This window comes from Rissa tridactyla, chromosome 4, assembly GCF_028500815.1.
Source record: "Rissa tridactyla isolate bRisTri1 chromosome 4, bRisTri1.patW.cur.20221130, whole genome shotgun sequence".
Lineage (NCBI taxonomy): Eukaryota > Metazoa > Chordata > Aves > Charadriiformes > Laridae > Rissa > Rissa tridactyla.
Genome location: NC_071469.1, coordinates 43,653,857 through 43,681,715, shown reverse-complemented (window position 1 = coordinate 43,681,715; position 27,859 = coordinate 43,653,857). Strand labels below are relative to the sequence as shown.

The 27,859-nt window shown below is 37.1% G+C and overlaps 2 protein-coding genes and 1 long non-coding RNA gene across 7 annotated transcripts in view; 1 reads left to right on the top strand and 2 right to left on the bottom strand.

Annotated features, from left to right (window-relative positions):
- Positions 1–45: 45 nt before the first annotated feature.
- Positions 46–6,436, top strand: LOC128909479 (photoreceptor outer segment membrane glycoprotein 2). Its single transcript, XM_054201204.1, has 3 exons — positions 46–626; positions 5,282–5,528; positions 6,170–6,436. The coding sequence occupies exons 1-3, from the start codon at positions 46–48 to the stop codon at positions 6,434–6,436; spliced, it is 1,095 nt and encodes a 364-aa protein (XP_054057179.1).
- Positions 521–5,199, bottom strand: LOC128909480 (uncharacterized). Its single transcript, XR_008466389.1, has 3 exons — positions 4,772–5,199; positions 3,593–3,694; positions 521–3,268 (listed from the first exon to the last, which is right to left on the bottom strand). It is a non-coding gene; the product is annotated as an uncharacterized LOC128909480 (long non-coding RNA).
- A 4,788-nt stretch (positions 6,437–11,224) lies between the features above and the next one.
- UBR1 (ubiquitin protein ligase E3 component n-recognin 1) overlaps positions 11,225–27,859 on the bottom strand; it is a 73,701-nt gene continuing 57,066 nt past the window's right edge. For 3 of the 5 annotated variants that reach the window (XM_054201503.1, XM_054201502.1, XM_054201504.1), the window contains exons 36-47: positions 27,361–27,416; positions 26,936–27,032; positions 25,932–25,999; positions 24,848–24,998; positions 23,931–24,018; positions 22,014–22,147; positions 20,668–20,776; positions 18,824–18,880; positions 18,250–18,327; positions 17,427–17,597; positions 17,123–17,224; positions 11,225–16,646 (exon numbers count right to left, since the gene is read on the bottom strand). In XM_054201503.1, coding sequence (XP_054057478.1) covers positions 16,505–16,646; positions 17,123–17,224; positions 17,427–17,597; positions 18,250–18,327; positions 18,824–18,880; positions 20,668–20,776; positions 22,014–22,147; positions 23,931–24,018; positions 24,848–24,998; positions 25,932–25,999; positions 26,936–27,032; positions 27,361–27,416 — 1,253 coding nt within the window. In that variant the 3' untranslated portion in view covers positions 11,225–16,504. Of the gene's footprint in view, positions 16,647–17,122; positions 17,225–17,426; positions 17,598–18,249; positions 18,328–18,823; positions 18,881–20,667; positions 20,777–22,013; positions 22,148–23,930; positions 24,019–24,847; positions 24,999–25,931; positions 26,000–26,935; positions 27,033–27,360; positions 27,417–27,859 lie in introns of those variants that run through there. The other 2 variants (XM_054201501.1, XM_054201506.1) reach the window with 2 other exon arrangements.

The following is a 27,859-nucleotide window of genomic DNA, read 5'->3' as shown; positions in this document are numbered from 1 at the left end:
GAGCTTTCCTCGACCTACGCTTCTTTACCTAACACTGAACTAACTATGGCTGTCCTCAAAGTAAAATTCACCAAAACTAAAAGGGACAAATTGGCTCAGATCTTATGGATCCTCAACTGGGTTTCTGTTGTGAGTGGGATCATTCTCTTCAGCCTTGGCCTCTTTCTGAAAATAGAGATCAAGAAGCGCAACGAAGTGATGGCAAAAGGGGACATTAACTCTGTCCCCAACATGCTGATCTCTGTAGGGGTCATAGCATGTATCATCAACTTTGTAGGTGGCAAAATCTGCTATGACTGCTCAGATGCCAACAAATTCTCTCGGTGGAAGCTAGTTATGCTTCCATACATCGTATGTACCTTCTGTTTTACCTTCTGCATCCTGGTGGGTGCTCTCATGTGCTATACCATGAGGAACGAGCTGGAAGAGTCTCTCTATCTGGGATTGAGGGATGCTATGAAGTTCTATAAGGACACGGACATACCTGGACGATGTTTCTTGAAGAAAACAGTGGACATGTTACAAATTGGATTCCGATGCTGTGGAAACAATGGCTTTAGAGACTGGTTTGAAATTCAGTGGGTGTCTCCTCGTTACCTGAATATGGCTTCCAAGGAAGTTCTGGAGTAAGTATTTACTAGTCATAAGAAAAAATTCCAGGAAAAAGCCTCACTCAAGAAGAATTTGTACTGAACAGAAATTAAGTAACAGTCGTGTCAAGAGATCTTGAGATACATTGACATTAAAGAGAATATGGCAAAACTGCTTGTTCTCTGTCATGAGCCAAAAATTCTGGCAGTGTTTTTCCTCCTTATTAAAACAGCATCTTGTGGCTAGAAGGCTTCTCTCAAAGGTCATTCTAAATAATTCTCGTAAAGGGTCTAACTCAACAAGAGGTAACATTTCTTTGGTCATAGGCATGTTCACAAATACTCTCGTAGTAATCTTTAGTAAATAGCACTGGGAATAACACTTTGTCTAAACCATACACTCCCTCTAAAAACAAAAAGTACTGAAGTACTCAAGCCAAAAAGCATCCTTCTGTTTAATTATTCTGGGCTTCCAGAATACACCTCATAAGGCCAAGTAGATACTAATTTCTGCTGGACCTTTGTCTCCATCAAAAAACTGTAGAATGACCATGTTACTCACAAAATATGTGAACTACATGTACAATCAAAGTTGCCTTTTGGTAACATTTTCAGGATGCAAAGCAAAGACATACTTTTCCTTTTTTAACATGTGAATTAGCTACCTCAAAATTTCAGTTCTATTGAGCTGATGATGGAAAGAAAAGAGGATTTAACTATCAATACATCGCACATTCAATCCTAAAAACTGAAAGATCTTTCTCCTTCAAGATACTAGACTTCACAAATCCAGGTTCAAATCTATATGTTCACATGTGAGAAACTGCCAACACCATGTATACTGCCTAAAAAAAGAGGAGAAAACCAACTGAATATTTTTGTTTGTTTGTTGGTGCTTCACGTGATGTAGCAATTGTGAAGTTATATGCTCAAAAAGAAGAGTCTGATAATTCTTACAGACAATAGAAAAGGTAACAATAAAAAAAAAAATTAAAAGTAGACAATCCAGTATGTAATAATTCTTCTAAAGCTGAAAAAAAGTCTTCACTGATGAGAGCAAAGTAGCTATATATGCACCTGGGAAATACAAACACAAAAAGCTTGACTGGCACTTGTCAAGTCTTTTGTTTGTTGAACTCAAAAATCAGTGACAATAAAGCCAGGTGAAGGGAGACCAAAGGTCTTATTTTCACAGAATTTGCAACTTTGAAACTGCCATTATAACAAAGTGTATAAACAAAGCTGCAAATATAACAGAGAACAGGACTTAGGAGAATACGGACAAGAGGGTGCCAACGTGCGTAAGGGCAGTTGGCTGTGGAAATAAAGCAAGCTTTAGAACAAGCGTTCTTGAGAGAGAAGTTGGAAAGTAACAGTGGCACAAAGCAGACTGACCCAAGAGGTCTTTTAAATCCTGGTTCTACACTGAAAAGTGACATGACAAGAAAGATGGTCCACAGGAACTTCTTTAGTATCTTATTGTAAGGACAAAATTAAAATATACTGCTTTTTATTTACGTGAGACGTGCACAAACAGTAATGTTTTACCCAGGGTCTTAGCTAAACTCCATTTTCTTCCGCAGGGTCACCTGCGCTTTGCCATTATTTTGAAAATACACCGTCAGTTAATTTTTGCCGTATGTAGGCAGAAGATGCCAGTGAAATGTGTGTGAAGGGAGTAGTTACACTGCATAATTTCTTTTACTGTATATAAATTGGAGAATTCCATCTTGATTGCTAGAATCCAAGTTGCTGCTGTATAACCAAATTACACTGATTTCCAAAAATGTGGTAGTGAAACATTTGATATGAAATTGTTGGAAGAAAGTTCCAGCTAGTAATGTTCAGAAAGGATGACGGAGGAACCAAATACCTATCTTGGTTTCATCTTTTACTGTATGTCAATTAGTACTTGGTAGATTAAGAGGCAAAGCAGTTGAGAACTGACATACTGTTAACTCACGTGTAACCTTCGTAAAACCGAACTTCTCAACTTCCTTCATAATCCTCTTGCCCCTCCTCTCTTCTGTATCTCCATTGCCAGCACCACAATGTGACAAGAAATGCAGAGAATCAATGGGAATGGTCGGAGAATGAGGCAGGTTACAGCAGTACAATCCTATTATTGCTTTGGTTGGGCAAAAATCGTCTTTTTATAGTCTCAAAAGCAACTTTTGCTTTACAATAACCACAACAACTTCAAATTGCAAAAAGAAATGGCAGTGAATGTCTCACTCCCTCAGCTCTGTTACTGGGGCCTTCCCTTCTAACAGCACCAAGATACATCGTTCTTTAATTTGCCACTAGTAGAGGAAACAGGGGGACAGAACCTAACTCTGGAAACTGCTATTGTGGGCAATAGAAAGAAAATTCCTCTTTATAACATGTGGCAGGAAGAAAAAAAATTAACTAAACTGATGCTTGGGAACAAAAGAAAAGCTTAAGACCTAGTTTAAGAAACCATATTTTAACCATTTTAGATGCCGTACTATATTTGGGTCATGTCACTGAAATATACTCACACTAGAGCCTTCCATTTTGTACCTTTCTGGCTCCCTTCCTTGTTTCCTTCCCAGCGAATGGTTTTGCCTATGCCCGTTACGCTGCTCGCACACTTAAGTCTGGTTTCACTGGTTTCTGTGGCTTCTTTTGCATTGGTTTCATTCTGTTGCCATTACCTGGAACATGATGGCCACAAAGTGAAGAGCTAGACTTTAAAACAGAGAGGAATTCAGGCCTAACCCAATCCTAGGTGGGAAATGGCAGACGAGCTTCCTGACTTACTTGGAAAGATCTTTGAGGAAGGTATTTTTGACTGAGTACTAAATAAAACAAAACAGACCGCCACTATCCCCCCAAAAAAATAAGGGGGAAAAAAAAAAATAAAGGAAGGAGGTTGTATTTAGCAGGCCCACAGCAATAAAATGAGGGCAATTATTCTGCCATCCCAGCACAGCCACAAATACTGAGCTTCCTAGCAGCTTGTTTCTTTTGAAGGATACCTTGAGTCCCCAAAAGCCTGAAGAACACTGGACTGCAGAGTTTCTGCTTCTTCTTTTCACCTGCTGAGCTTCTTATGATGACTTCACTTTAATTTAGATCATCTGTAATGGAACAGGAAAATATGATTTGTAAACGTTAATAAATGAGGATAAGTTTTGGAAAATATTATAAATTTTACTATTAGAAAATGGTGAAAGCTGGATATCTAAGAGAAAGTTGTCTTTCCTGTATTCTGGCTCCCTAACAAAGGCTGAAGGGCATGAACTTCATTAAAACAGGCCATGGTTCTCACCTGCGGAGCTGCCTCAGGAAATAAGCATGAAAATAGATACATGCTTTAGAGGCTACTTCCCCAAAGTGTGAGAGCATCTTTCAATGTCTTATATACTCTCCAGTTTCTGGAAAATCTATTTCTCTGAAGAGCCGGCTTGGAAACAGAAGCCCTCACAAGGACACGCTAGCTGGAGAGCAGATAAGAGAAGGAAAATGGATGTCAAGGACTCATTTAACTGTTCCAGAAACTCTCAATTAATCTGAGACCGTGTTCTCTTTCCATCCTATGATTTTTTTTTTTCTCCCTCCTATTTCTTTATCTTCCTTCTTTTCCCACTTGTTTTTCTCCTGATCTTATAGGGAAGGGAAAGGAATAATTTTTATCAATAACTACAACCAGTTTCAAAAGTTAGAAAAAGTATAGATAAAAGAATGATAGAATCATGTAGGCTGTAAGGGACCTTTGAGATCATTGAGTCCAACCATTCCCCTAGCACTGCCAAAACCACCACTAAACCATGTCCCTGAGCACCATGTCTACCCATCTTTTAAGTACCTCCACGGATGGTGACTCAACCACTTCCCTGGGCAGCTTGTTCCAACATTTGATAACCCTTTTGGTGAAGAAATTTTTCCTAAGATCCATTGTAAACCTCCCCTGGTGCAACTTGAGGCTGTTTCCTCTTGTCCTATCACCTGTTACTTGGGAGAAGATACTGACCCCCACCTCACTACAGCCTCCTTTCAGGTAGTTGTAGGGAGCGATAAGGTCTCCCCTCAGCCTCCTTTTCTCCAGGCTAAACAACCCCAGCTCCCTCAGCCACTCCTCATAAGACTTATTCCCTAGACCTTTCTAGAAGTAGAAGCTCCCTTCTGAATTAGTCTCAAAACATGTGCTGAATCACCATTGCACGTGGGTCTAGTGATGAAATGTCAGTAGACAATTTCCAGTGGTTCCTGGGCATGCAAAGTTGTTCTTGTATTAGGTTCTCTCTTAATGAATGCTTGTGTTGAAAAATCAATACAAAAGGAGAGAAACAGGATTTCCGGGGTCATAACTTCCATTAGAGTTCCACCAAGATAAATAAGTTCAGTAATTGTCTGTAGCATTTTCAGTGCAGATACCTGAAAAGGCAACATCTCCGTGAACACTGAATCCACGTCTTGCACACACAGTACCAGGAACCACGTGAGATACTGTGCTGATACCACACTTAAGAAATACAGCAAATAAAAAATTTAGTTTTCCTGCAGTAAGCAACTTTTCCAGTTGGAAATATATTCCCATTTTCCTTTTGTTCCTTTGGAGAGGCCTACATGGCAGCAGACTTGCATTATGCCCTTTTATAAAAATCACAGACACTACACTGCTGCCACCAGATTCATAATGCCCAAACTTTCTGTCCTGTTTGCAGCCGTCTAAAGAGCAACGTTGACGGGAAGTTCTTGGTGGATGGAGTACCCTTCAGCTGCTGCAACCCAAGCTCCCCACGGCCCTGCATCCAGTACCAGCTGACAAACAACAGCGCTCACTACAACTACGATTTTCTGACAGAGGAGCTCAATATCTGGGTGAAGGGGTGCAGAGAGGCCCTGCTGGATCACTACACGGCTATTATGAGATCCATTGGTATTACGGCATTGCTTATTTGGTTGTTTGAGGTACGTCTCATAAAAGTGGTCTGTGTCAGATTAATGAGAGACTTCCTGCTCTCTAGGATGGGAAACAGCTATGGTATAACATTCAAAAAGTGCCTCAGTATCTAATATAAAGTCTATACTTGAGCCTCTATCATAGGCTGTCCTTAATTTTAATGCATTTACGTGTAGGACACATATGGCTTACATATGAATGATTAAAATCCTTGGAGGAAATACCAATTTAATCAAGGTCAGTGGAAAAAAATCCACATAAATTAACAGACTACAATTTAAATATTTTTTTTCACAGTAACTGATGGTTCCATTAATTGATCACCGATTCTACATCACTCAGTTGTAGTCCCTGAGGCTGCAGTGTTCCCAAGTAATACTAGGTATTTATGTGCTAATAACACGCAAGTGTGAACACTACCTGAAGAATGAAGAGAGACTCAATTAGTCTCTCCCTGGTATTTTTCTTTCTAAAAAATAATGTAATTATTTGGGATAGTGGTCAGATATATTCCTGGGATAAAGAATTTGTCTGCTTTACCCGATATTAATTAGTAGGCCTGTAAATACACAAGTCAGAAAGCTGACTTAGGGGTAGGACTGAGGCTGTAATTTGAACTCTCTGTTTAACTATTAACTGTTTCTTACAGCTCTCCGTACTTATTGGTGTCCGGTACCTACAAACAGCAATGAAGAATGTCCTTCTGTTAGGAGATTTGGAGCGTGAATCAGATGGTTGGTTACTAGAAAACAGCTTTGTGGAAACTGCCAAATACAACATCAATATCATTAAGAACCTTGGCAAAGCCAATCAGATCTCCACTGTCTCAGGCATGAATGACCCCAACATTGATGTTCAAAGCACAAACTGTGGCAAAACCAATGTTACAACAAAATCGATCCCAGCGGCTAGCTAGGTAAGTCTTCAAAGAAGTGACATCACAAGTGGAGGTTTGACATATTACAGTCACCAGATTTTTCACTGGTGGGGGAAAAAAAAAAAAAAAAAAGGTAGTAAAACTCACAAGACAATTGAACAAACCACGGACTGGTGACAGCTCCAAAAATGCTGGTATTCCATTGGCTGGGCATATTTTTACACATTCTTGTGAAATTTCTGATTTTCAACACTGCACAAAACAAACTTTTGGAATTTTCCCCACTTTCTCTCCCTTGCTTACGTATTTCTGTCATGGTCTGAATACATCAGAATAATCATTGTGCATGAGCAAATGTTCCAGACAGGGTGGGTCTACATCTGCTGACATTCAGATTGGTCTACTACATACCAACAGAGTTTGTCATTACATCTATAGAAATCCCAGCAGCAGGGAAATCCCCAAAGGAAATCCCACTGGATAAAAAGATTCTTTAAGAAAAAAAAAAAGACAAAATCTTTGAAATGAAAACTGTTAGTCCAAGTTAGGATAGAGGAAATTTTAGCTTAATTATACATACATTCCAGCTCTTCTAACGGAACCTACTAGCTAGGTGAAATTGAGTTGAAGACAATGAAAGTTAGCATAATATATTTCACTTTTTTTTCCCCCAAAAATAGTCTGAAGTATCTCTTAATTTCCTCCCACCCCCATAATTCAGAGAAAGACAGCTGCCAAAACTCCCTGAAAGCCAATCGGCACTGCTGAAAGGAGTTCTCTGCTCAAGAAAACTAATTGATAGCTCATGCCAGGATATTTGAAATTCCAAGTAGCCCGTGAAAGCACAAGTTTAAAAACACGCAGATACTTCCCACAAAACAAATATTGATGATCCTAGGTGCTTAAAAGCTCCTAATTTCAAAAGTACTTACATAGATCCAGGGGATGGAAGATAAGGGATTATTTGGAAGCAATGAAGGCAAAGATAGACTGACAGATCTCCCATCGTGTTACTGGTACAGCGCTCAGGAACTTTGGTAACGCATGGAGTAAAAGCCTTCTACACCGAAGACACTTGTAGTTATAGGCTGCCCTAATAGCATTAATAGTAAGCAGGAAAAACATACCGATACAGAATAGAAGACAAAAGGCCAAATATTTTACTTGTTGAAGTTGTGAGTACTACGTTGTTTGAATATAACTTTGGACAGCTTGTGCATTCTTCGTGTATAATCAAGTAAGAGAAGTTTATCACTGGAATATTCAAAGCAGAACTATTCCTGCTTTTGAAGTTGCATGAAGGTAACAGTACAAATTCAAAATTCCTTTACTTGTCTAAATAATGTTGTTTTCTATAACACTAGAATACGCAAGAATTATTCTGTAAGAATATATTGTAAATAAAGTGTGTGATGTAAAAGTCTATACTGTAATTCAAGCTGGCTATATACATTATCATAATTTCAAATGCAATTGCTTCACTGCTTAAAATTTTAGGCCTATACTTAAGTATGTTAAAAATAGAAATGGACAGATGGGGTCTGTCTACAATAGTAGCTTGTAGCAGATGTTTTGCAAAAGGCATGTAAGAGGCAAGACCATTAAAAAATAGTTCTTTCCCTGACAAAGCCTCCTAACTTTCACGAAACTGCGGTTTGGGACTTGGTATGACAAAGAGCGTATTTGTATCACTGTGTTTTAATAAATCTCAGTAGACTTTTTTTTTTTCCCCTATGAATTTGCAGGTTTTTTAAAACCCATTCATATTTTTGATATCCAAAACAGTTATGACAATGAGCTTCAGATTTTAATTTGTCACAATTCAATTCCACATTGTTTGAAAAACTGCTTCTCTTTGCTTATTGACTCCCTGACAGCTTAATTGGGTATCCCCTAATTCTTTCTGTAAAATGTAGCAGATGATCATTCCTTATTTATTCCCTCCATGTCATTCCCGATTTTACAATCCTCCATTATAATCTCTCTTGGTCCTGTCTTTCCAAGTCGAAGAAGTGGCTATTTAACTCTTTCTTCTATGGAAGCTGTTTCACACCTTTGATAATTTTCATCACTCTTCTCCATTTATTATTTTTAAATGAAAACACCATATAGAGCTGAAGACATCATGAACTAAATAGCTCTTTTCTTTTCCTAAGAATTCCTATCATTGCTTGCACTTTTGACTGTTCCTGAGCATAGAGATAACATTTTCACAAAATTATCCATAAAAATAACAAGAAAATCTCTGATATGAATATAGCTGGGGATGCTGGTCGACAGCAGGTTCAATAGGAGTCAGCAGCATTGCCCTGGCAGCCAAGAGGGCAAACCGCATCCTGGGGTGCATCAAACACAGTATAACCAGCTGGCCAAAAGCGGTGACTATCCTGCTGTATTCAGCCTTGATGCAGCCTCACCTTCACCACAGTGTGCTGTTCTGGGCCCCACAATTTAAGAAGGATGTGAAGGTCCTCAAATGTATCCAGAGAAAGGCAACACAGACAGTGAAAGGGCTGGAAGGAGTGTCCTATGAGGAGCAGCTAAGGACCTTGGGCTTGTCTAGTCTGGGGAAAAGAAGGCTGAGGGATGACCCCACTGCTCTCTATAGCTCCCTGAGGAGGGGAAGTGGAGAGGGAGATGCTGAGCTCTTCTCCCTGTTATCCAGTGACAGGATGCATGGGAATGGTTCAAAGCTGTGGCAGGGGAGGTTCAGACTGGACATTAGGAAGCATTTCTTTACCAAGAGGGTGGTCAAACACTGGAACAGGCTTCCTAGAGAGGTGATCGATGCCCCAAGGCTGGCAGTGTTTAAGAGGCATTTGGATAATGCCCTTAATATAACGTGCTTTAACTGGGTCAGCCCTGAATTGGTCCAGCACTTGGACTAGATGTTCATTGTAGGTCCTTTCCAACTGCAATTGTCTATTCTGTTCTATTGCAAGATGTTAGTTTTTGCATAGCTGCATTAATTTTCATTTATCAAACTGAATCTTCTGTTATTATCCAGTCACTACCCTGAAAACATTCAAAATAAGCTTTTTTTACTGAAAATATTTGTATCATTAGCAGAATTTGCCACTTTATAATTCCCTTTTTGAGATCACTTCTGAAAACACTGAAAAAGACCATGTATATTTCTGTGGATCTCAGTTTTTAAGCTTCTTCCATTGTGAAAACATACTGTTTATTCTCTCTTTGTTGCTGAATGAGATCTTCCTTATTATCTCTTTTTATCTGTGAGTTAGTTGGAGGACACTATTCAAAGTTTTTTGAAATCTACATTATTATTGACTGGCTCAACATCCTCATCATATTCATTAGCTCTTCCCTTTGCACTGCATTTACCTATGTGTCTACTTATGTTCTTCATTTCAATCACTTTGTCCAGCGTGGAATTAAACTTAATTGGTACATAATTCATTCAATCATTTCTCAGAGCCAAAAATATTACTTCTGCATCGCAGTCTGTTGTCATGTTGTTGTTGCAGCACGCTGAGCACAACACTGTCCTGAGCCTTACCAGCAGCGCTAAAATTAGCTGATACATACTGGAAAAAAACAGAACACAAAGTTGTAGTACCTTGAGAGATCAAGGAGAAAGACAGTCATGTTAATCAGACCTTGTAACAGAATATGATTTTTTAAAAATGCATTATTTTTTTTTCAGATGAGTATACAAAGTGCCACATGCATCCGTCAATAGCAGTCACTTCCTCAACACAATTTTAACCCATATATATTTGGAAAAACAGTTCTAGATTGCTCAATAACCAAAAGGTGTAAGTTAATCAGAAATAACTCTGAGAAAAAACGAAATTATTTCTGTGGACTTGTTTCATTCGGAAAAATTGAATCAAGAAGACTAAGAGTATGCAAATTTTAAAAAATAAAATACTTTTAAAAATAAAAAAGAAAAGTGAGGAATGGTTCAGCGTGATGAAAATGGTTGTAAAAGAGAAAATAAGAGCTTTTAAAAAAAAAAAAAAGAAAGAAAGGAAGGAAAGCTTACTCTGTAATTTAAGAAGTATTTCCTAATGGCAAAACACATTTAACTGTAGAAGCAGACGACACCTGATATTTTGCACCATTTAAAAAAATCTCTCTAGGTCATCTATTTAGCTTGCAGAATTATAAGAGCTGTGAGCGTACTCTTGATAACTCTCTAGTTGAGGTCCCTGTAAGATGGATCTATCAAGACTCTGCTCTGCAAAATAGATTTGGAAGAAAGGGTGAAGTAAAATGATCATCCAGCTTGAGGACCTCTTAAAGACACAGGAATTTCATGCGGTAGTTGCTGTAACACATTAGCACGAAGAGCAGAGGTATGACTGCCCGGCTACACGTCTTCCCTGCCCCCCCACCCCGGCCCCAGCTCATTTACTTTCATAGGAAGAGAACACATTTTACCATGAAAGACTAGTTAATATTTGGCAAGTTAACCTTTGTCTCTCAGCCAACAGCCAAAAAGCGCAGCAGTGGCTAGTGATATGATCACTTGTGAAATTCACTGAGTATCAGCATACATTTTACAGTTGTTGTCTTGATTATTACCGCTAATTACTTAGTCATTAGATTTTTCATCTCTACCCTGTCTAGGCATTCAGAGTCCCCATCGGAATAGATGTATTACAAAAAGATGACAGCTTATTTCCCAGTAATCAGGATAAATGCTTTCTTTGCTTTGTATGTATTAGTTTCCTCAGACAGTGGAAGTGCACCCTACGTATCTCACTTGCGTTACAGCACCTGTCACAATAGTTTGAGTTTCCTGAAGTATTTAACATTACAGCCACCGGGTCAAGAAAACAAACTCAGGGAACAGCACAGACTCCATCTTTAATTCTCTGTAATTTATAAAGACAAAGATGGCATTAGCAAGCCAAGCCTTTAAGCCGGAGCATCTGCTCAGATACAGAAATAAATACGATTTAGGGGACACGTCTTATCCTATTTGTTATTAATGCTTAATCCAGTCAGAATTAATAACAATACATTTGTGCAACAGCAACTTCCAGAGTAAGAAACTCACCTATGCATAAAACAATCTTCCTTATAAGAAGTTCTTCATAAAAAAACCTGAAATCTTTTAATATTCAGTTTCTGGTGAAGTCACTATGACAGTTCCTGTAGAAACTGCAATTATGATGCTCTTCCTTTTAAAACTTTCTGATTACCACTGAAAACAGTTGCTCTACATTGATCATAAAGAAAAAATAATTAATAAGAAATATACAAATACAGCACATTTAGAGTTTCATTTATATTAAAAAATGAAAGCAGTACATTTCGTTAGAAGCTGGAAACCTCCCATCTGCAAGGTGATTTTTTTTTTTTTTAACTGCATACAATCATACAGTTCTCTACAACGCAAGATCTATGATATTTAACATCTTACAAATCATTTGTTACACATGTGCTTTGTATCAGTTTCCCAGCATGGGAGCACTTTAGGCTCTGTATACGGTACTCCGTAGTTTAGCAAAGAACCATAAGGTGCAAAGCGCACAGAACACAGGTGGAGTCCTTATTTATGAGGAGACCATCATTTAAATGGATGATCTTCTCCGGTTCCTCTATGTCAACTAACTGAGGCAGACTGCTTGGAGTATGTCCAGGGAATTGCTCAATGAAGCTCTGTATAAGTCTGAATTGGGAAAATAAATATTCCTAGATCATCTGCAGTATCATGTGATCGAGATACATTCGTTTTGCCACTTTTAGTAAAGGCATGATTCACAGAAAGAAAAACGGGATGAAAGAAGGTCAAAGGCTTTTTAGCATCTAGAGTGGATAATTCCTCAGGTGCCATGGTACATTCAGGATAACCTTCAAGCAGAAACTCTGGTACATTGGGATGAACGACCTCTCTCCAAGCACTAGACTGTATCTCAATACTTGCACCCAAAGAGGCTAATGTTATATTTCAGGCACTATTAAGAAGAAGGAGATAAAAGGTTCTGCAGTCTGCTGCAGAAGACTAAGCACAGATCTTCACAAATACAGCAAGGACTTGAAAGGATTATGAAATCCACAGTCCCCATTGCCTGCCTCACAACATTTCATTGAGGCTCATTCAACTCAAGCATGAAGCCAGGAAGCCTCCTAAAATTAAGTCTGATGGATTCCAAGTTGTTTGACAACCTGTAATTAAATGGCACAAAATAGACTCTTCTTTTCACACTAATTTCATCAACTCAAGTCACACAGAAATAAAGAAGAAAACTCAGGTCCAGTTTTAATATTTTATGTTTAACTTTATACTCAGTCTCCTCTTACCATTACACGAAATAACGTAGATAATCCCTTTGAATTTCAGCTTGCTCTCCTTCAGCACACGTTTCCTTTACACAGCTTCTCTTTCATGTACACTTTCAACCACAGTGAATCTAAGCTTAGAGAAACGTAGCTAGGATTAGAAATAACTAGATTCGAGAGACTTGTAAAGGAGTGGATTTTCATTATTATCCATTTGTTTTCTGTATCAAACCCCAAATTTAACCTACCTGCAAAACATAGATAAAAGACAAATAAAAGAGATCGTGCCACAGAAATTAAACAACTTTCATTTTTTAAGCAAGTATCTTTGAAGATCTTGTCAAGTAATAGGTTAAAAGAATCTAAGTAACAAACTTAAATGTTGTGTCACGAATCTGACTGGTTTACAATGGAGATTATTCAAGGATATTGTCTAGTAAATAAAGTGGATTTCAACCACAAAGCAAAGCATACGATGGCCAAAATCCTCCTTTATATAATTTTGTACGTTTGTACATTGCACCTTGAGATTCTTACTAAGGAAGAAATGGTGCTGTAGCTTTTTTCCTTTTTTTTTTTCCTCCCCCCTCCCCCTAATGAATGGGCTGCTTGTTCTCATGACCGTCAAAACATTTTTGCTAGTAGACTTTATCTACCCTTACCTTTTAAGGAACTGGTTCTTAAGAAACATTTGCTTTACTAAGAATAAGCATAGAGAGCATTAACACCCAAACTCTGTAAGCTGAATGGTGCCCAAAGCTACAACAAAGCAGCACGAAAGCGATGACAGCCAGCAGCTTGTAACATCAAAGGGGGCAAGAAGTATTGGCCGTTTCTATGGACGAGATTTCTTGGCTGTTTGCTTAGCTCTGTAATAAAGCACTTTTTAAAAAAACAAAATAAAACAGAAGTCACACATCACGTTAGACCACCACCACAAAAACTTTCCCTTTCTAGAGAGTCTAGAAGTATCTGACTTAACAGTACATCCAGTTCTTTAGGAAGTTACAAAACCAGCATCGCTCAACTAATCAGTTCAAGGACATCTAAATATTAAGGTCTGTACTTAAGACTTCTTTTGCAAATTGAGGTAGACATTGCTGGAATTTGCATCTGTGAAATACTAGGACAAATTTCAAATGGAGTATTTCTTTAAATAAGAAAAAGCGTGCCACCACTACTAACTGGTACAAGGACTACACAGACTACAGGGAAAACTGGTATTGTTTACCAACCATTTACTAACTCTTCCATACCGACAGATGCTACTATAATACTCTTGTAAAATGAACTGTGAAGTGTCAAAGCACCTCCAAATAAAAATTGAATAATCTATGAGAAGTTACTTTATTTCCTTTTTTTAAATATACATATACAAGATATTTTATTTCAAAAGCACAAGAACATTATACAAGGTTCAAATTTACATTTTTGCAATTAAAGATACCAATATGTGCATTATCAAAGAACTTCTTCTGTCAGCTTGGATGGAACAGAAATCAGTGGCATAAGCGTCTTGCGATCACTAAATACAGATTATACTCACAGTGAACAAAACTGCATAGTAATTTATGAAATGAAAGATGACGACGCTAGTCAGCGAACGACATGGGAGCCCATTTGCTAAATTAGTATGTGCAAATGTACAGAAAGATGCAACTTCTCTCTCCCACTTCTTCAGCTACAAAGAGATTTCTAGAGCTTTAAACATGAGCTCACCTGCTCAGACCAGCTCCTGTCGTTATATACTACAATTCAGACAGAAAACAAAAGTGATCTCACTGCATATTTGGTAACGGAATTTTTGTATGAGTGAAGTGCAAGGTAACTGAAAGTTTTTGATAAATGAATAGGTAAATATCAGAGGGAAACAGTAAGTGAATACAGTCTTGGTATCAATGAGCCATACATTTGCTAGTCTTAATCCAATATTTTTGTTGCTGAGTAGTGTTTTGATGACCTTAGAAATCGCCAGTGCATGCAAGTTTTCATGACAACTGTTCTTCTAAATTCAGTGTGCATTTCAAATACATTTTAGAGAAGACTAACAGAATTAATGTTTGTCCTTAAGGAGTTTCATATTCAGGTTTAAAATCTGAAAGAATCAAAATAAGGAGAATGATCTTAATTGCAAGAAACACAATACCTGAAAAATATACCAAAGCCAACTATTTATATTACCAGGGAAGGATTATACCAAAAGTTATAAAAAAGTATTTGAAATCAGAACAATATTTGAGTTCATTGGTATTCCATTTTTAGATGAGTTACGGTGCTGTTCAGTGCACTCATGCGTACTCTAAAAACTTTTAAAAACTAGAAGAACGATATTTACCGCTAAATCATTATTTGTGATTCTACTATCTCTCATACAATCAGCAGCAAAAAAATCAACAAAAAGAAATCATACAAAACATGCTCTCAGACCTAAATTTGGAAACCTCCCCTTGCAAGCCTTATTAAAATGACACAAAAGAATCCAAATAGCAGAGGGGCGGGGAAATTTAGAGCACTGACAACTTTCACAGAGAAATGGAATTTCCTGGGAAAGCATTTTTACACATCACATTAAAATTTCTCATGTAAATTATGGTTGAAATTCAGAAAACAGAACAACAACAAACATTTAGAACTGAAGCCCAATCATGTATCATTGAGAGAGAGTTCAATCACAACGTGCTATTAACTACTGGAGGATAAAGAGACAGACTTAGCCACCCTTTTTTCTCTTTTCTGCTCTAACTGGCACTGAACCACCGAACATGGCCCCCGAAACACACAATTTCATTTACATGGGCAGGGCTCCAAACAATAGTGACAGAGGATGAAGAGTGGAAAATCCCTCAGATATGGGCAAACTTATTTCTGATTCTAAAACTTGCTGCTTTGGGGCCTTAGTTTTAGTCCAGTGATAGCTTTGAAGGTCTTTGACTTTACTGAAGTCTCTGGCTCTTGTATAACTTGCAGAGCAACACTACAACTACCTAACAGTATTTTTGCATTTGGTTCTCGGGGAAAATGTCAGAAGAAAAACTGTAAGAGAAGTAAAACTAACCACAACCTAGCCAAATGATGTAGCCCTAGACCTCTTAGGATATACAACATTAATAGAGGACAAATTCATTAGATAAAGTGCAGTTCTGGCAATGCAAAAAGCACAGACTTCATTTTTTGATGCAACAAGCAAGATGGTAATTCCCCCATGCACTTTCTATCCCACACTTCTCTTTTAAAGAGCTCATTAATGAAAACTCTTCGTTAAATCCCAGGATATAGCTGAATGCAGGCTTTTCATTACAACTTAATGCTTGCTGTACCTGTTGCTACAGGCCTGGCACCACTTCCACTCCAATATTATGCCACATATCTTGACCGATTTTAAAGGTTCACTAAGCTTGGGAAAAGAACCCAGGAAGAACGTAAAGGAGGCTTTTCCATAGCAACTCCATTTAGGTATATTCTCAAGGCATGGAAGAGGCAGAAATGTGGTATGTGCCCTGAAGCACAGTATTTGGGAAGCTTTCCTCGTCAAAACAGGTGAAGCAATTACAACTTCTCAAAAAAGTGGAAGTATTTCTGGACCTGAATGTTCAGTAAAATTATATAATGTGGTTTTCCTCTCTTTTTTGGGGGGGGAAAAAAAAAAAAGAGCAAAACATAAGACATGAGATTCTGTATCAATGTGTCAGTAATACATCCAACCTAGAGAATCCATCAATTGTATCTGAACTACAGAATCTACTTGAAAGTAGATTATTTACTGCCACCTTTTTTTCCTTTTCCAAAGCACTGCCAAAGGTAAGAGTTTTCACTAAAAAAAAAAAAAAAAAAAAAAAAAAATAATCAAGAGCCTCAGAGCAGTTGCCAGTTGAATCCAAAGAAGATCTGATTTGTTTCTTGGCTCCTGGCAATCTCCTCTATGATGCAGTGTTGCTGCCATAGCAGATGGAGCTTCCGGTAACGCTCACGACATAAGTGCAGGGGATTGCCTCTTCTTCATAGAGAGAAAAAAGGAGAATATCCAAATAAGCATAACAGAATAGCAACGACAAGCTGTTCCATTAATAGTCTAGCGTTAACACTTTTAATGACAACCAGAAAATATTAAATACTTGTACGAACACCAATTCCAACAAGTCTGGAAATGAAAAAAACCTCTACATCCGACAAGCAATGACTGCCATTTCAGCAATGGCAATTGTGCATTTCTGATGAAAAGCATACAAATTATTCTTGAGAAAAGTAAGAAAGTTTAACAGTACCAAAAAAGCGTATTTTTCCATTATGAATGACCAATTCACGACTGGAAACTGACATCATGAATTTGAAATTAAACAAGTTCACCAGGCCAAGATACATATTACAGTGCTGTACGTGCTAGCAGGAAGAACATGTTGTCTAAGGGGGATAAGAAAGAAAAAGGTACCAAAATAGAAATTTAGAAAGAAATTAAGTCAAACATTTACTTACTTCAGACCTGGGTCTGTTTCTCCATATTCATCCAAGTAGGGAGCAGGATACAAGCAGCCCCTGGTTTTACCTTCGATGAGGACAACTTTGCATTCCCTGATTCTTAAGGAAAAAATAGCTGCATTTAAAATACAAGACAACTCCCAGCAGGTTCTTAACTTTTTGGTGAGCAATATTTTAGGTAAAAGCAATGTTTCTTCATCGCAGACAAGAAAAATCAAGTGCTTTGACAGCATTGTGAATTTTGACCTTCAAATATTTCCCTTTACTTTTTTAACACATCGAATTCTGGCTAGTTACTTACTTGAGAAACATACAGACTCCAGCTCCACATTGAAGAGCATGAGAAGTACAGGCTCCCAGCTCCTCCCCATTCACCAGTTCCTGACAACAAGTATTCTGGGAACACAACATAGCCCCACAGAATAAACACAATACTGGATGTTTTTGCTCATCATCAGAAGACCGCGGGCATCTGAAAGAAGTGTAACCAGAACCTTACTGCAGGAATTAAAACTTCAACAGAAATGTTAACTATGCATAATGTTCCAACAACAACAACAAAAAAACAACCAAAACCCCCAACCCACAAACAAACAAAGTCTGAAGACACACTACGTCATAATGATATTTCACATATCTGTCTCCTTTGGCTATGTTTTTACATTGCTTGAAATATTTTATCTGCAAGATAACTGCTTTGAGCAGGATGTTGGAGTAGATGATCTGCTGATGTCCCATCTAACCTGAATTATCCTATGATTCACTCTTCCTGGCATAAAATAGCGCCAACCTTCTGGGCTTCTTGTGTCCAGTGCAAAAATAATTTTCAGACTTATGGCCAAACCAAAGGCACATTGCACTGGTGAAAAATGACCAGCAGATCAAGCTACAATAATTTTATATGCTGTCTTATCAAACATGAGTGACTTCATTTAGTAAGCTGTTGTGTTTCAGATTTAAAATGAACATGTGCTAGTATTGTCCAGTATCACCATAACGGTGCCTTCACTTCTGCAACATAATTTCTGTACACAGTTTTAACACCAGTTACAGTAACTGCAACAATAGAAGTGCCTAAAAGTGACAAAGCAAATAGGAAGACAAGTAAATACACCACATCTTACCTAAACTGAGAGGCTTGGTTCAGAAGGCAGCTATAGTCTTCAGGAAGCTCTATTAAACTATTTCTTTTCCTAGGATACCTGGGTAAGTGAAGAAGAACTCTTATGAGAAGAATAAAGATGGTAGCAAAGAACAGAACGGATAGCCATAAATTCCTGCTAAGCTTTCAGTCCTTCCTGCAGAATTCTGCAGTTCGAGAGCAATTCTTCAGTCCTAGATGCCCGAGTGAGAGGCTCCACATGGGAGCTTCAGCATTGCTATATTCCAGAAAAGGTGATGAAATTAAATCTCATGTGTAAGCTACACGTATGAAGACATTTCAGATTTCAGTTAGCTTTTGGTTTTTTTCCTAGACTAAGCTGGATAACTTGTCTAACAATGTTGTACATTCTCAGTGAAGAGTCACTACATGAGGAATTATACACAGCCATTTAAAGAGAAACGTACTTTTGGTAGTAGAGTGGGAGGAAGAAAATACAAGCACTCTAACTTCCCCACAACAAGCACTTCATTCTTTCAACAGTTTTAACAGAAAAACAGAAGAAAAAACAGCAGTAACAACAAAACCAAACTTACCTTACTGCAATGCTTTTCCCCTTCAAGCAACTTAACACCACCGGGTCAGCACACCACCTATTTCAAACAAACATTTGCAGATGACAGTGTTTGATAACAACATACCTTCAGGATCACTAAACTAAACTAATAAGCAAACACAGAGCACAGATCAAGCATTGATAGTTCTAGCTAAAACTTCACAAGGAGAAACAGCTATCCTTTACAGTTTTGCTTCAGGAAAAGAATTTAAGTTTGTATACACAAGAAAAACCTATGTGAAAAACGCTGACGCTTAAAATTATCAACACGCACACAGAGTTAACACAGAGTTCAAAAATGAAGCAGTCTTCAGAAATACTCAAGTTCTTGAAGTGGGCTACAGTACACAGCTCCTTTTGGAATATATCTGCTGAAAGCCACAGTGCAAGAAAATATCATACAATCTACTAGGAAAATATTTATTGCTTTTATTTAATAACCGTTACCCAATGGTTATTTTACAATGCTGTATTGCATGTGGTGTGCGTGCTTAGAATGGCCAAACCTGTCTACTAAAAGAATGGTAGATATCGGCAAGTTATTAAACAGAGGAACTGGTGCATCTAAGATACCTTTTCAGTTATTTCTACAAAAAGGAAGAGAAGGGAGAGAGAACTGTAGCAGATGGTCAGTCTAGTAAGCCTCATTTAACACATTTCTCAATCACCAAATTTAGTCTTATGAAATGAGATTCTTTCAAAAAACATATGGGAACGTGCATGATGATCTGACAACTGTTACTATTGCATTAAATATGTAGCCTCCTACTTGAAACCTGTTTTTGACTGGGAGCACCACAGTGGATTTGTTAGCCCTGCCTCTAGTGATCATCTTCTAATGTTCAAAAGCATCTATCCCTGGTGTTCTCTTATAAGCACCATTACGTGCAAACATGTAGGAACATATAAGACAAACTTATTTAATAATTTACTTGTGAAAATGCTATTAATTTATAAGTAATTACATACACTACAAATACAATTAATTATAGTAAAATTGCATGTAGGGAATTTTTTAGGTCAGCTATATGGACTATAAGTTGGAGTCAACAGCTCAAAATGTCCCTAAACTGAAAGACTCTAGACAACAAAACAGAACAGAGGTTTAAAAAAAAACAAAACAAAACAAAACAAAACACAACAGAAAAAGCTAGTGTGAGCCAGAGAATTCTGCCAAGAACCAGTAACAATAATTAATGCAACTAAGTGCACAAACGGTCACATTAAATACATGGGACAGTCTCCAACACAAATATCAGAATTATTCTCAGAGTTGGGGGGGGAGTGGTGTCTGTTTATTTTAACTTGTGTTTTTGAATGGAGAATTTTACCAATTATTTCTTTACTGCTAGATTGCAATGTACATAATATTCAAATTGTACCTTTCAACCATTAAGCTAACTTCGACATTCATCAGTATTTTGGAAATCCAGAGAATAGTACAAAGCCTATGTAAGTTTTCCATATTCTCATTTTATAGCTCGTGTAATCAGCACTTCTGCTGTAGACAGGTTAAAAATAGGCCAATGAACAGTAAGTGGCATACCATGCAAGCAAAGGTTTATGATAACTTCTTTCTGCATGGAATGATTGAATGATGCATGTCCCTTAAGCTATAATTGTTTAATATTTGAATTACCATAAAACATAGAATGTTTATGTTTTTGAAGTGTTTTAAGAGATTCAGTATACCTGTGCACATCAAACAAATGTTTAGGACCCTAGTATGAGTTTGAACTCAATCATTTGTTAACAAATTTGATCTGGAATTCCCATAGGGCCATTACAACAGAAAAATGTGGCCTGTCCAGTCCCAATTAGTACCTTTGAAGCAGTGGATTTACTGTGTCCCAATATTCTTGGAAGAGCAAGAACAAATTGGTAGGCAGAGAGAGGTAACTGCAAAGTGCCTTGAATTGCCCTTCTTCAGAAACTGCAAAAGAAAAAAAACACGAACAACTGTTGAAGTGTTTCGGCACCACTGAATAATTCACTTAAAACTAGAAATCTCCTGATCCCTCTTTCATTGAATAAGATGTATCTTGCAACCTCAGCATAGCTCCTAGCTAGTACAATTAGATGTAATTCCACTGACTTAATCGGAGCTACAATAATTTGCATTAGCTGAGGATTTGCTTTAGGTTTAACAAATTTGGCATATATTATTAAGTAATTTTGAAGTCATGCATAAGTCACTGTAATAACAGAATTCTTTGCTCAAATACCATTTCACTGTATAACATGTAACACATACATGTTACCGCAGCAGATTTCTGTACTTACATTTTAGGTTTTGACCATCCTTTTGGACTGCAATGATACCAAATTTTGCTATGATCAAGTCAGTGCTAACACACTGCATAAAGTTGAGCTCATTTAATAGTTTGCTGGGTGGTCATTTATTGGCTCTGCTACAGAAAATGGCACTGCTGATTCACTCCTCCCTATAGAATCAAAGTTCCAGACTAACAGTAAGAACAACAGCATATCCCAAAGTGCACAGATTTTGACTCGTACCTCCTAATCATATTCAAACTTAGTTCACACTTTACATAAATCAATTTAAGATGCTATATTTTGTTTCAATTGTTCATGGCAATTTTGGTCCTTCTTTCCGAACAGTTGATGATTCTGTCCTTCACTGCATTTTGACAGAATATTTATTTTTGGGTTTAGTATCTGTAATGCATTAGGAACCTTTAAGAAAGAGGTTTAAGTTTTATTATGTGCTTTATTTCTACTTGGCTCTGTTTTGCTGAATCCCTATGTCGTTAGCACTTACCAGCATTAGCAACTGCACAAAAAGATCTGTTTGCTGGTTCTTTTTAAATATACTCCAAGCTATTTCTTAGGTGATGTACTCTGAGCCCCTAGAATTATCCTTAAGTCACAGAATCTTCGTATTCACAAATACTTGCTACCAATACGTCATTGATAATTCACATACTTGCACATAATCAAAGTAAGTCTTTTCCATGCAAAGAAGTCCAAGACAACTCAACCTCTCATGCCTGCCCCTTCCTATACAAATTAGTATTTCCGTTTCTTATCAAGTCTTACTTAAATGTATTAACTATTGTTAAGCTAGTATGAACATTTAAAAATTCCATTCTTCCAAGAAAACAGTAAAAAAAGTCAATACACAGCCACATTTGCTTTCTCATATTTACCTTGTAGTAGCTCCTCAGGTGGAGAAACTCCCAGCAAATAGTGAAAAAATAAAGCAGCGCAACGAAGGAAAGGCATGATGCCTTTTTTAACACAATCCCACACAAGCCAGCCTGGAATATCCTGACTAAAACAACTGTAATACACAAACGTAATACACAAATGAGCTGCAGGAGTTCACAGTGCAAATCCTTCCAGCACTTTCACATTTTGGCTAGCATTGCTAGAATGGCAGCTGTGTAGAATCAACACTGATGGACCCCAAATTCTGTGAAACACAGCCACCAGCACCTAACTTCTGACTACCCCTTTGCCTAAGGAGTTTATGTAGAATGCTTACATTAAGCTTCAAATTATCTCAACTTATATTTTTCAAAATTAAAAAAAAAAAAAAAAAAAAATCGTCAATATATAACTGTCTATCTCTAGGTAACTCAAGATAACCTGATTTAAACTATACAATACAGCATCACACACGGAACAACTGATTCTTGCACTGTTTTTTTTCATTACCGAATACCAGCAATTTTTTTAAATGGTGAAAGTTTTTCATTCATTTGGTGGTTTTAATGCAATTCAAAAATGAGGAAAGAAACAAAACGAAACATAAATACTCTTCAGGAACAACAAAACCAACTCAATTAAAAAATTAATACCTCATACTTCACTATGAAACTCACAACAGTAACGCTCAGATTTTTTAAAATAAAGCTATAATAATTCCATTTTTGACAAAAAATACTGGAGTGACACCCATCTCAGTCATTATTCTTGTAGTTTGTGTGATATGAGCATTTGGTCTAAATTTCATAGTAAATTTAACTTACTTAGAAGGCCCTTGTTTTCTAAAAATTTTAAACTTACTTAAATTCACATTTATGTGAACAGGATGTTCACACAAATGTTGACCAGGACCTGCTGCGGAACAAACTGTACAGCTGTATTATAACACCATAGACTATTGCAAAATTATTATGCAGATTGCGCTGTTTAAGCACTGATGGGTCAGAGTTAGAAGATGACAATGCATATGCAGAAATTAAAACGCTAAAGCTGGGTTGCCTAAACTTTGGCATTTAATTCTATACCTAGGCATCTCAGTGCAGTGATCTGATTTTCTAAAATTCTACAATTCTAAGCTTATGCCTCAGAAAACTGCTCTTATTATTTAAATATCAAATTTTAAATATTTAGAAATTTACACTTAGAACTTTTAGACAAGTGGGTACCACTGTGATTTTGTGTCGTGGTTTGGGCTACCTCAAACTGGGACACACTGTCAATCCTTGAGAAACATATCTTTGCAACTAGCCTTGGCGAAGATAAATCAAAGCAGAATTTGTAGAGGGTGCATCCATATTTTCTAGCTTATTTCACACACAGATACTGAAGTACTAAAGAGTCTGAAACTATACCTATCAAAAAAGCCTGAAAAGATGGGTGCTAATGCTCAAACAAATAAGCAACTGTGTTTAGCTTTACACTTCTTCCTTCTCTTATAGTTGAACCATTTCCTTTTTTCTGTCTTCCATCTCTAATTGAGAGATCCCATCTCTAATTGAGAGATCCCATCTCTAATTGAGAGATCTAAAAAAACCCAATCGAGACAAAGAAAAAAAAATAACTACTATGGTTAGTGGTTGTATTTCTCTCCAGAAAGGATACAGGTTATTTTTTAATCCTTAGACTAAGAATTACTCTGTTGTCCACAAAAAGTAGCTATTATAACTAGAAGTGTTCCCTTCATGAGTTTCCTTTTTTTCACTGTCAGGAGTATTGGAAGAAAGCACAGGGTATTGTGCTAACTCCCCATACAAAATGGCCAATATTTTTTCCTGTTTTCTGTATTATTCAGATCAGTCCCTGTGGATTGCCATCTTTCTAGGAAAATGCAACACTATGACTGAACTGCTACTTACCCACTGGTGTACTGACAAATCTCTCTACAGAAAGACTGTGCAGACTGCGCCTCCTCACTGTTGTCAGATGATCGAGCAGTAGGGGATTCTGCACACAAAAAGATGAATCCCACTGTGAATGCACTTCATTTATGACACACTTTTTTTTTAAATATACCGAGCTCTTCTTTTTATTAAATGCATTACAGAAATATTTCCACTTTTTTTTTTTACTTCATTCTTTTTCTGTTTGCTGTTTTTAACCTAACAAAGGTTCTCCTAAAACTGCATGCTATAAAGAAGAATCAGGATTACTGCTTCATTGCTCACCCTCACATAAAAACTGCTTCCTTCCCTTGAACTTTTGAAGTTTTTGTCTTACATGGATTAAACTACAGGAAAGGTTGTTTGGTTGGTTTTTTTAATACCCATCATGCTGAAGAAAAAGGAAAGTAGTAGCTAGGAAGCCTGTAGGTTACTGACAGTTTTTAATAGTGGTATTAAATACAGAGAAAAGTAAAATTGTCTCCTATTGGTTTATAGGATTCCATATTTCAGCTCTGGGTATTTACTAGGTTGAAGGGTAAAGAAAAGTTTATTTCCCAAGTCCATACTGTCATTGCACAGCTCAGAGAGCTGCTGCTGGGAAGAGCTTTGCTCCTCCTACAAGGAGTGAAGAGGGGAAAGATACCGCTCTGGAATGACTGACTAGATCAAGTGCTGATATATCAATAACTATTTTGTTTTCTTAGGCTAAGCACACAGAACTGATACAATAAAATCCTCTGAAAATGACGTAGTGCTATTATTACAACCTAGTGCTAAGTGTCAATTATCATGAGAAAGTTTATACCTGGAAGACACTAATATTGTCCGTCCATTATTTTTAAGAAATTGTATAAAAGTGCCAGAATAATCCAACCCAAATACACCTCTACCTGTTGCTGAAGAGACGACGATTTGTGTTATGTGTGCCAGTGTTGTCAGATGGAAGAGGTAGAGGTGGTTATAGGCTGAACTAATTGATGAAGGCTGCAAGTCTACAGCATCCTCCCAGTATAAAGATGGAAATGATAACACAACTCCCACCTAAAGTGAAAGGGAAGGAGCAAATATTAAAGTAATAGAAATTTGGTAAGAGCTACATGGGTTAATAGAAATTATATTCTCACTATACATTTATAATTAATTTCTGTAGTCAACTTAAATACGTTCATTTATCTTGCTAGTTTTAATTCACAAAGGGTAGCAAAAACTCATTGGAAAATATTAACCATTTGTGCCCCTCTAGCACGTAGGAAACTCAGATATAGTTCCATTGTAATTGCCAGTTTAGAGATATACCAAGAAAGCTTGTCCAGTTTCTGGTTTTTGACATAAGACAAAGCACATTGAAAAAAGTGAGAAGAGAGACCAAGCATTAGTTAGAAAGGCAACCAGGGCAAAACAGGTTTTATTTCGGTGGGTTTGGTTTCTTGTTTGTTTTTTGCTGGCTTTTTTGTTGTGTGTTTTTGTGGGGGTTTTGTTTGTGTTTTTGTTGTGGGTTTGTGTTTTTTTTTTAACGGTAGAAGAAACTATAATACAGATTTGTATTAAGAACAGAAAGAAGTGGCTAAGAAGAGTAAAGAAGGTAATGAGAGTGAACGGGAAGGAATCAGAAGGCACGAGACAAAGGGAAAGTGAGGGAAATGAGCTGAGTGGGTGCATTTCTCAGGGGTTTTTGGAGGTTTGATAGCAATGGAGGTTGCTAGCATGAGACTGCAAGCACGAAATTTAATAAGAGTGAGAGAGCAAAGGCTTGTAAGCTAGGAGAAGAGCAGAACTAAGAGTAAACACTCGTATATAGCAGCCATATGTAATCATTTGCTTGTACGCAGTGCTCATGTATAGTCATTTGACTCATGCAAGTGAACAGATAATGCAGGACTATCTACAGGGTAAAATACACAAAAATCCATGCTCCAAAAAAAAAAAACCCAACACCAAACCTACTAATATGAAGAATAAAATGAACCTGCTTACCAAAATGTGGAACATATCTACTTCTAAGAGGGATGGAGTGTCTTCCACTTTGAAGTTTGGTAGAAGAACTACAAAATAAAGATACCAATTATACATTTGATATGTATTTTCTTCTTTTGGATTGAGCTGCAATATCAGTATCTGGTTTTAGAGCCTCTATTATTCCTGTGTTTTCATCAAAAAAAAGTTCAAGTCTCTGAACTAAGGAAGTATCTATTTAATTGTTTACCACTTATTTAATTGATTGTGCATCTGTTTAGCTATTTCCACATGTTCAACCAGCCCACAATTTTAATGACTATATGTTCAAAATTCTAAGATAAAAAACTTTGATTTATTTCTCCAGCTCTAATAAAGCACACAGTGTTAAGGGTGAAGTCCACAAACATATTTAGGCACTGCAGCACCAGATGCCTCACAACCTAGACCAATACAAAAGCCTGTACCACACCTAAGAATCCTATCACTAGAAGGCAAGTCAAAGAGTGGGATTCAAGGGCCAGCATGCTAACCTCATCAGTAAGAAACATGAAGGATAGCTATATGTCTCAAACTAGCTTTCCCTGAGACCAAAATATCTTAAACTAGGCTGCAAGCAGCCTTTTGAAAGTACTAAAAAATTGAAGTCTCACAATTGAGAGAGGAATATCTGTTTTGTGGCTTTATCCACCCATTTAGTTTTTTGTCAGTTTGAGTCATTTTGAACACTGCCAGAAACAGATTGTTAACCAACCGTAAATATTCCAGATCTGAGTATCTCTAGGCCTAGGTAATCTGGGATAGAGGATTTTTTGGAGACTTCAGTGATACAGGGCTGGGTTAAGAAGATTATTGATTACTTAAGTTCAATCAGTACTCCGTGATTTCAGGCAATATTAGAGAAATGGAAGTTAGCACTGTTGTCAGTAGTCTAACCTTTGCTTCTATGCTGTATTAGTGTGTGTGCCATTTTGCAATAGAAACTTCTGCAACATGAAAGGTAGCACAGAAAAGGAATACTATACCTCCTAGAAGACGAATCAGATGTTTCTGAATCAGGACCTGTGGTGATGTTGTTCTCTGAGCGGCTGCAAACTGCACTAATGCTTTAAGGCCACTGTGCTAGAGCGCAAGAGAAAATGGTTGGACAGGAAAAAAGGAAGATATAATAATGAAATAAAGCTGTAAAAACATATCTACTTCTACAAACAGAAAATATATCGATAGGAGAATTTAATATGAACTTCCACGTATAAGTAGAAATATGATTCTTCCAAAATGCTCTTTATGCTATCAGTCTAAACATTTTGAGAGCTATCCCTCCAGAGGGATAACATCAAGATTTAGCACGATGTTAACAGTTTCAACAGTAATGGTTTTATATACGTGTATTAGATATGTATATAAACTTTTTTGTTTAAAATGTATTGCATATCTTACTTGCCCATACCTGTCTATTTTGTAGAGATCCAAATAAAGGCTTGCCCTCCGTTTCCAAGAGGTTTTCTTAAAATCAAACACAGAAAAAATTAAGTTGCTTTGTTCTACAGGAACTAACATAACATTTCTGTTAGAATTCACTTAGTTCAAGATTAATTTATTCTTTGTATATGTACTTCTTTTTAAAGCTCAACTTTATTCTGGTAAGAGAATTAGTTTGAAAAAAAAAAAATCTAGCTTAAATGCTACTGAATGTTTCCCAGATAAATGGTTGCAATGAGCTTTTTAAAAACATCTGGTTTTCAGATCTTGCTAACTTGGGATTTAAAGGAACACTGTTTCACATGAATGATGAAAAGACATTCTACGGATTTAGTTGACTTTTCAGTTACCCTTATAGAATGCTCAAAAACATCACGTATGTTTACAGGGATGCTATACAGCCATCTCACCCTCAGATTTGCACTACTGCATTTAACTGTAGTTTAACAAAAATATTTTGTAAACAT

Coding starts and splice junctions, on each gene's coding strand:
- LOC128909479 (XM_054201204.1), top strand. CDS start 46: ATGGCTGTCCTCAAAGTAAAATTCACCAAAACTAAAAGGGACAAATTG. Junction 627..5,281: donor GCTTCCAAGGAAGTTCTGGA/GTAAGTATTTAC, acceptor TCCTGTTTGCAG/CCGTCTAAAGAGCAACGTTG. Junction 5,529..6,169: donor TGCTTATTTGGTTGTTTGAG/GTACGTCTCATA, acceptor TGTTTCTTACAG/CTCTCCGTACTTATTGGTGT.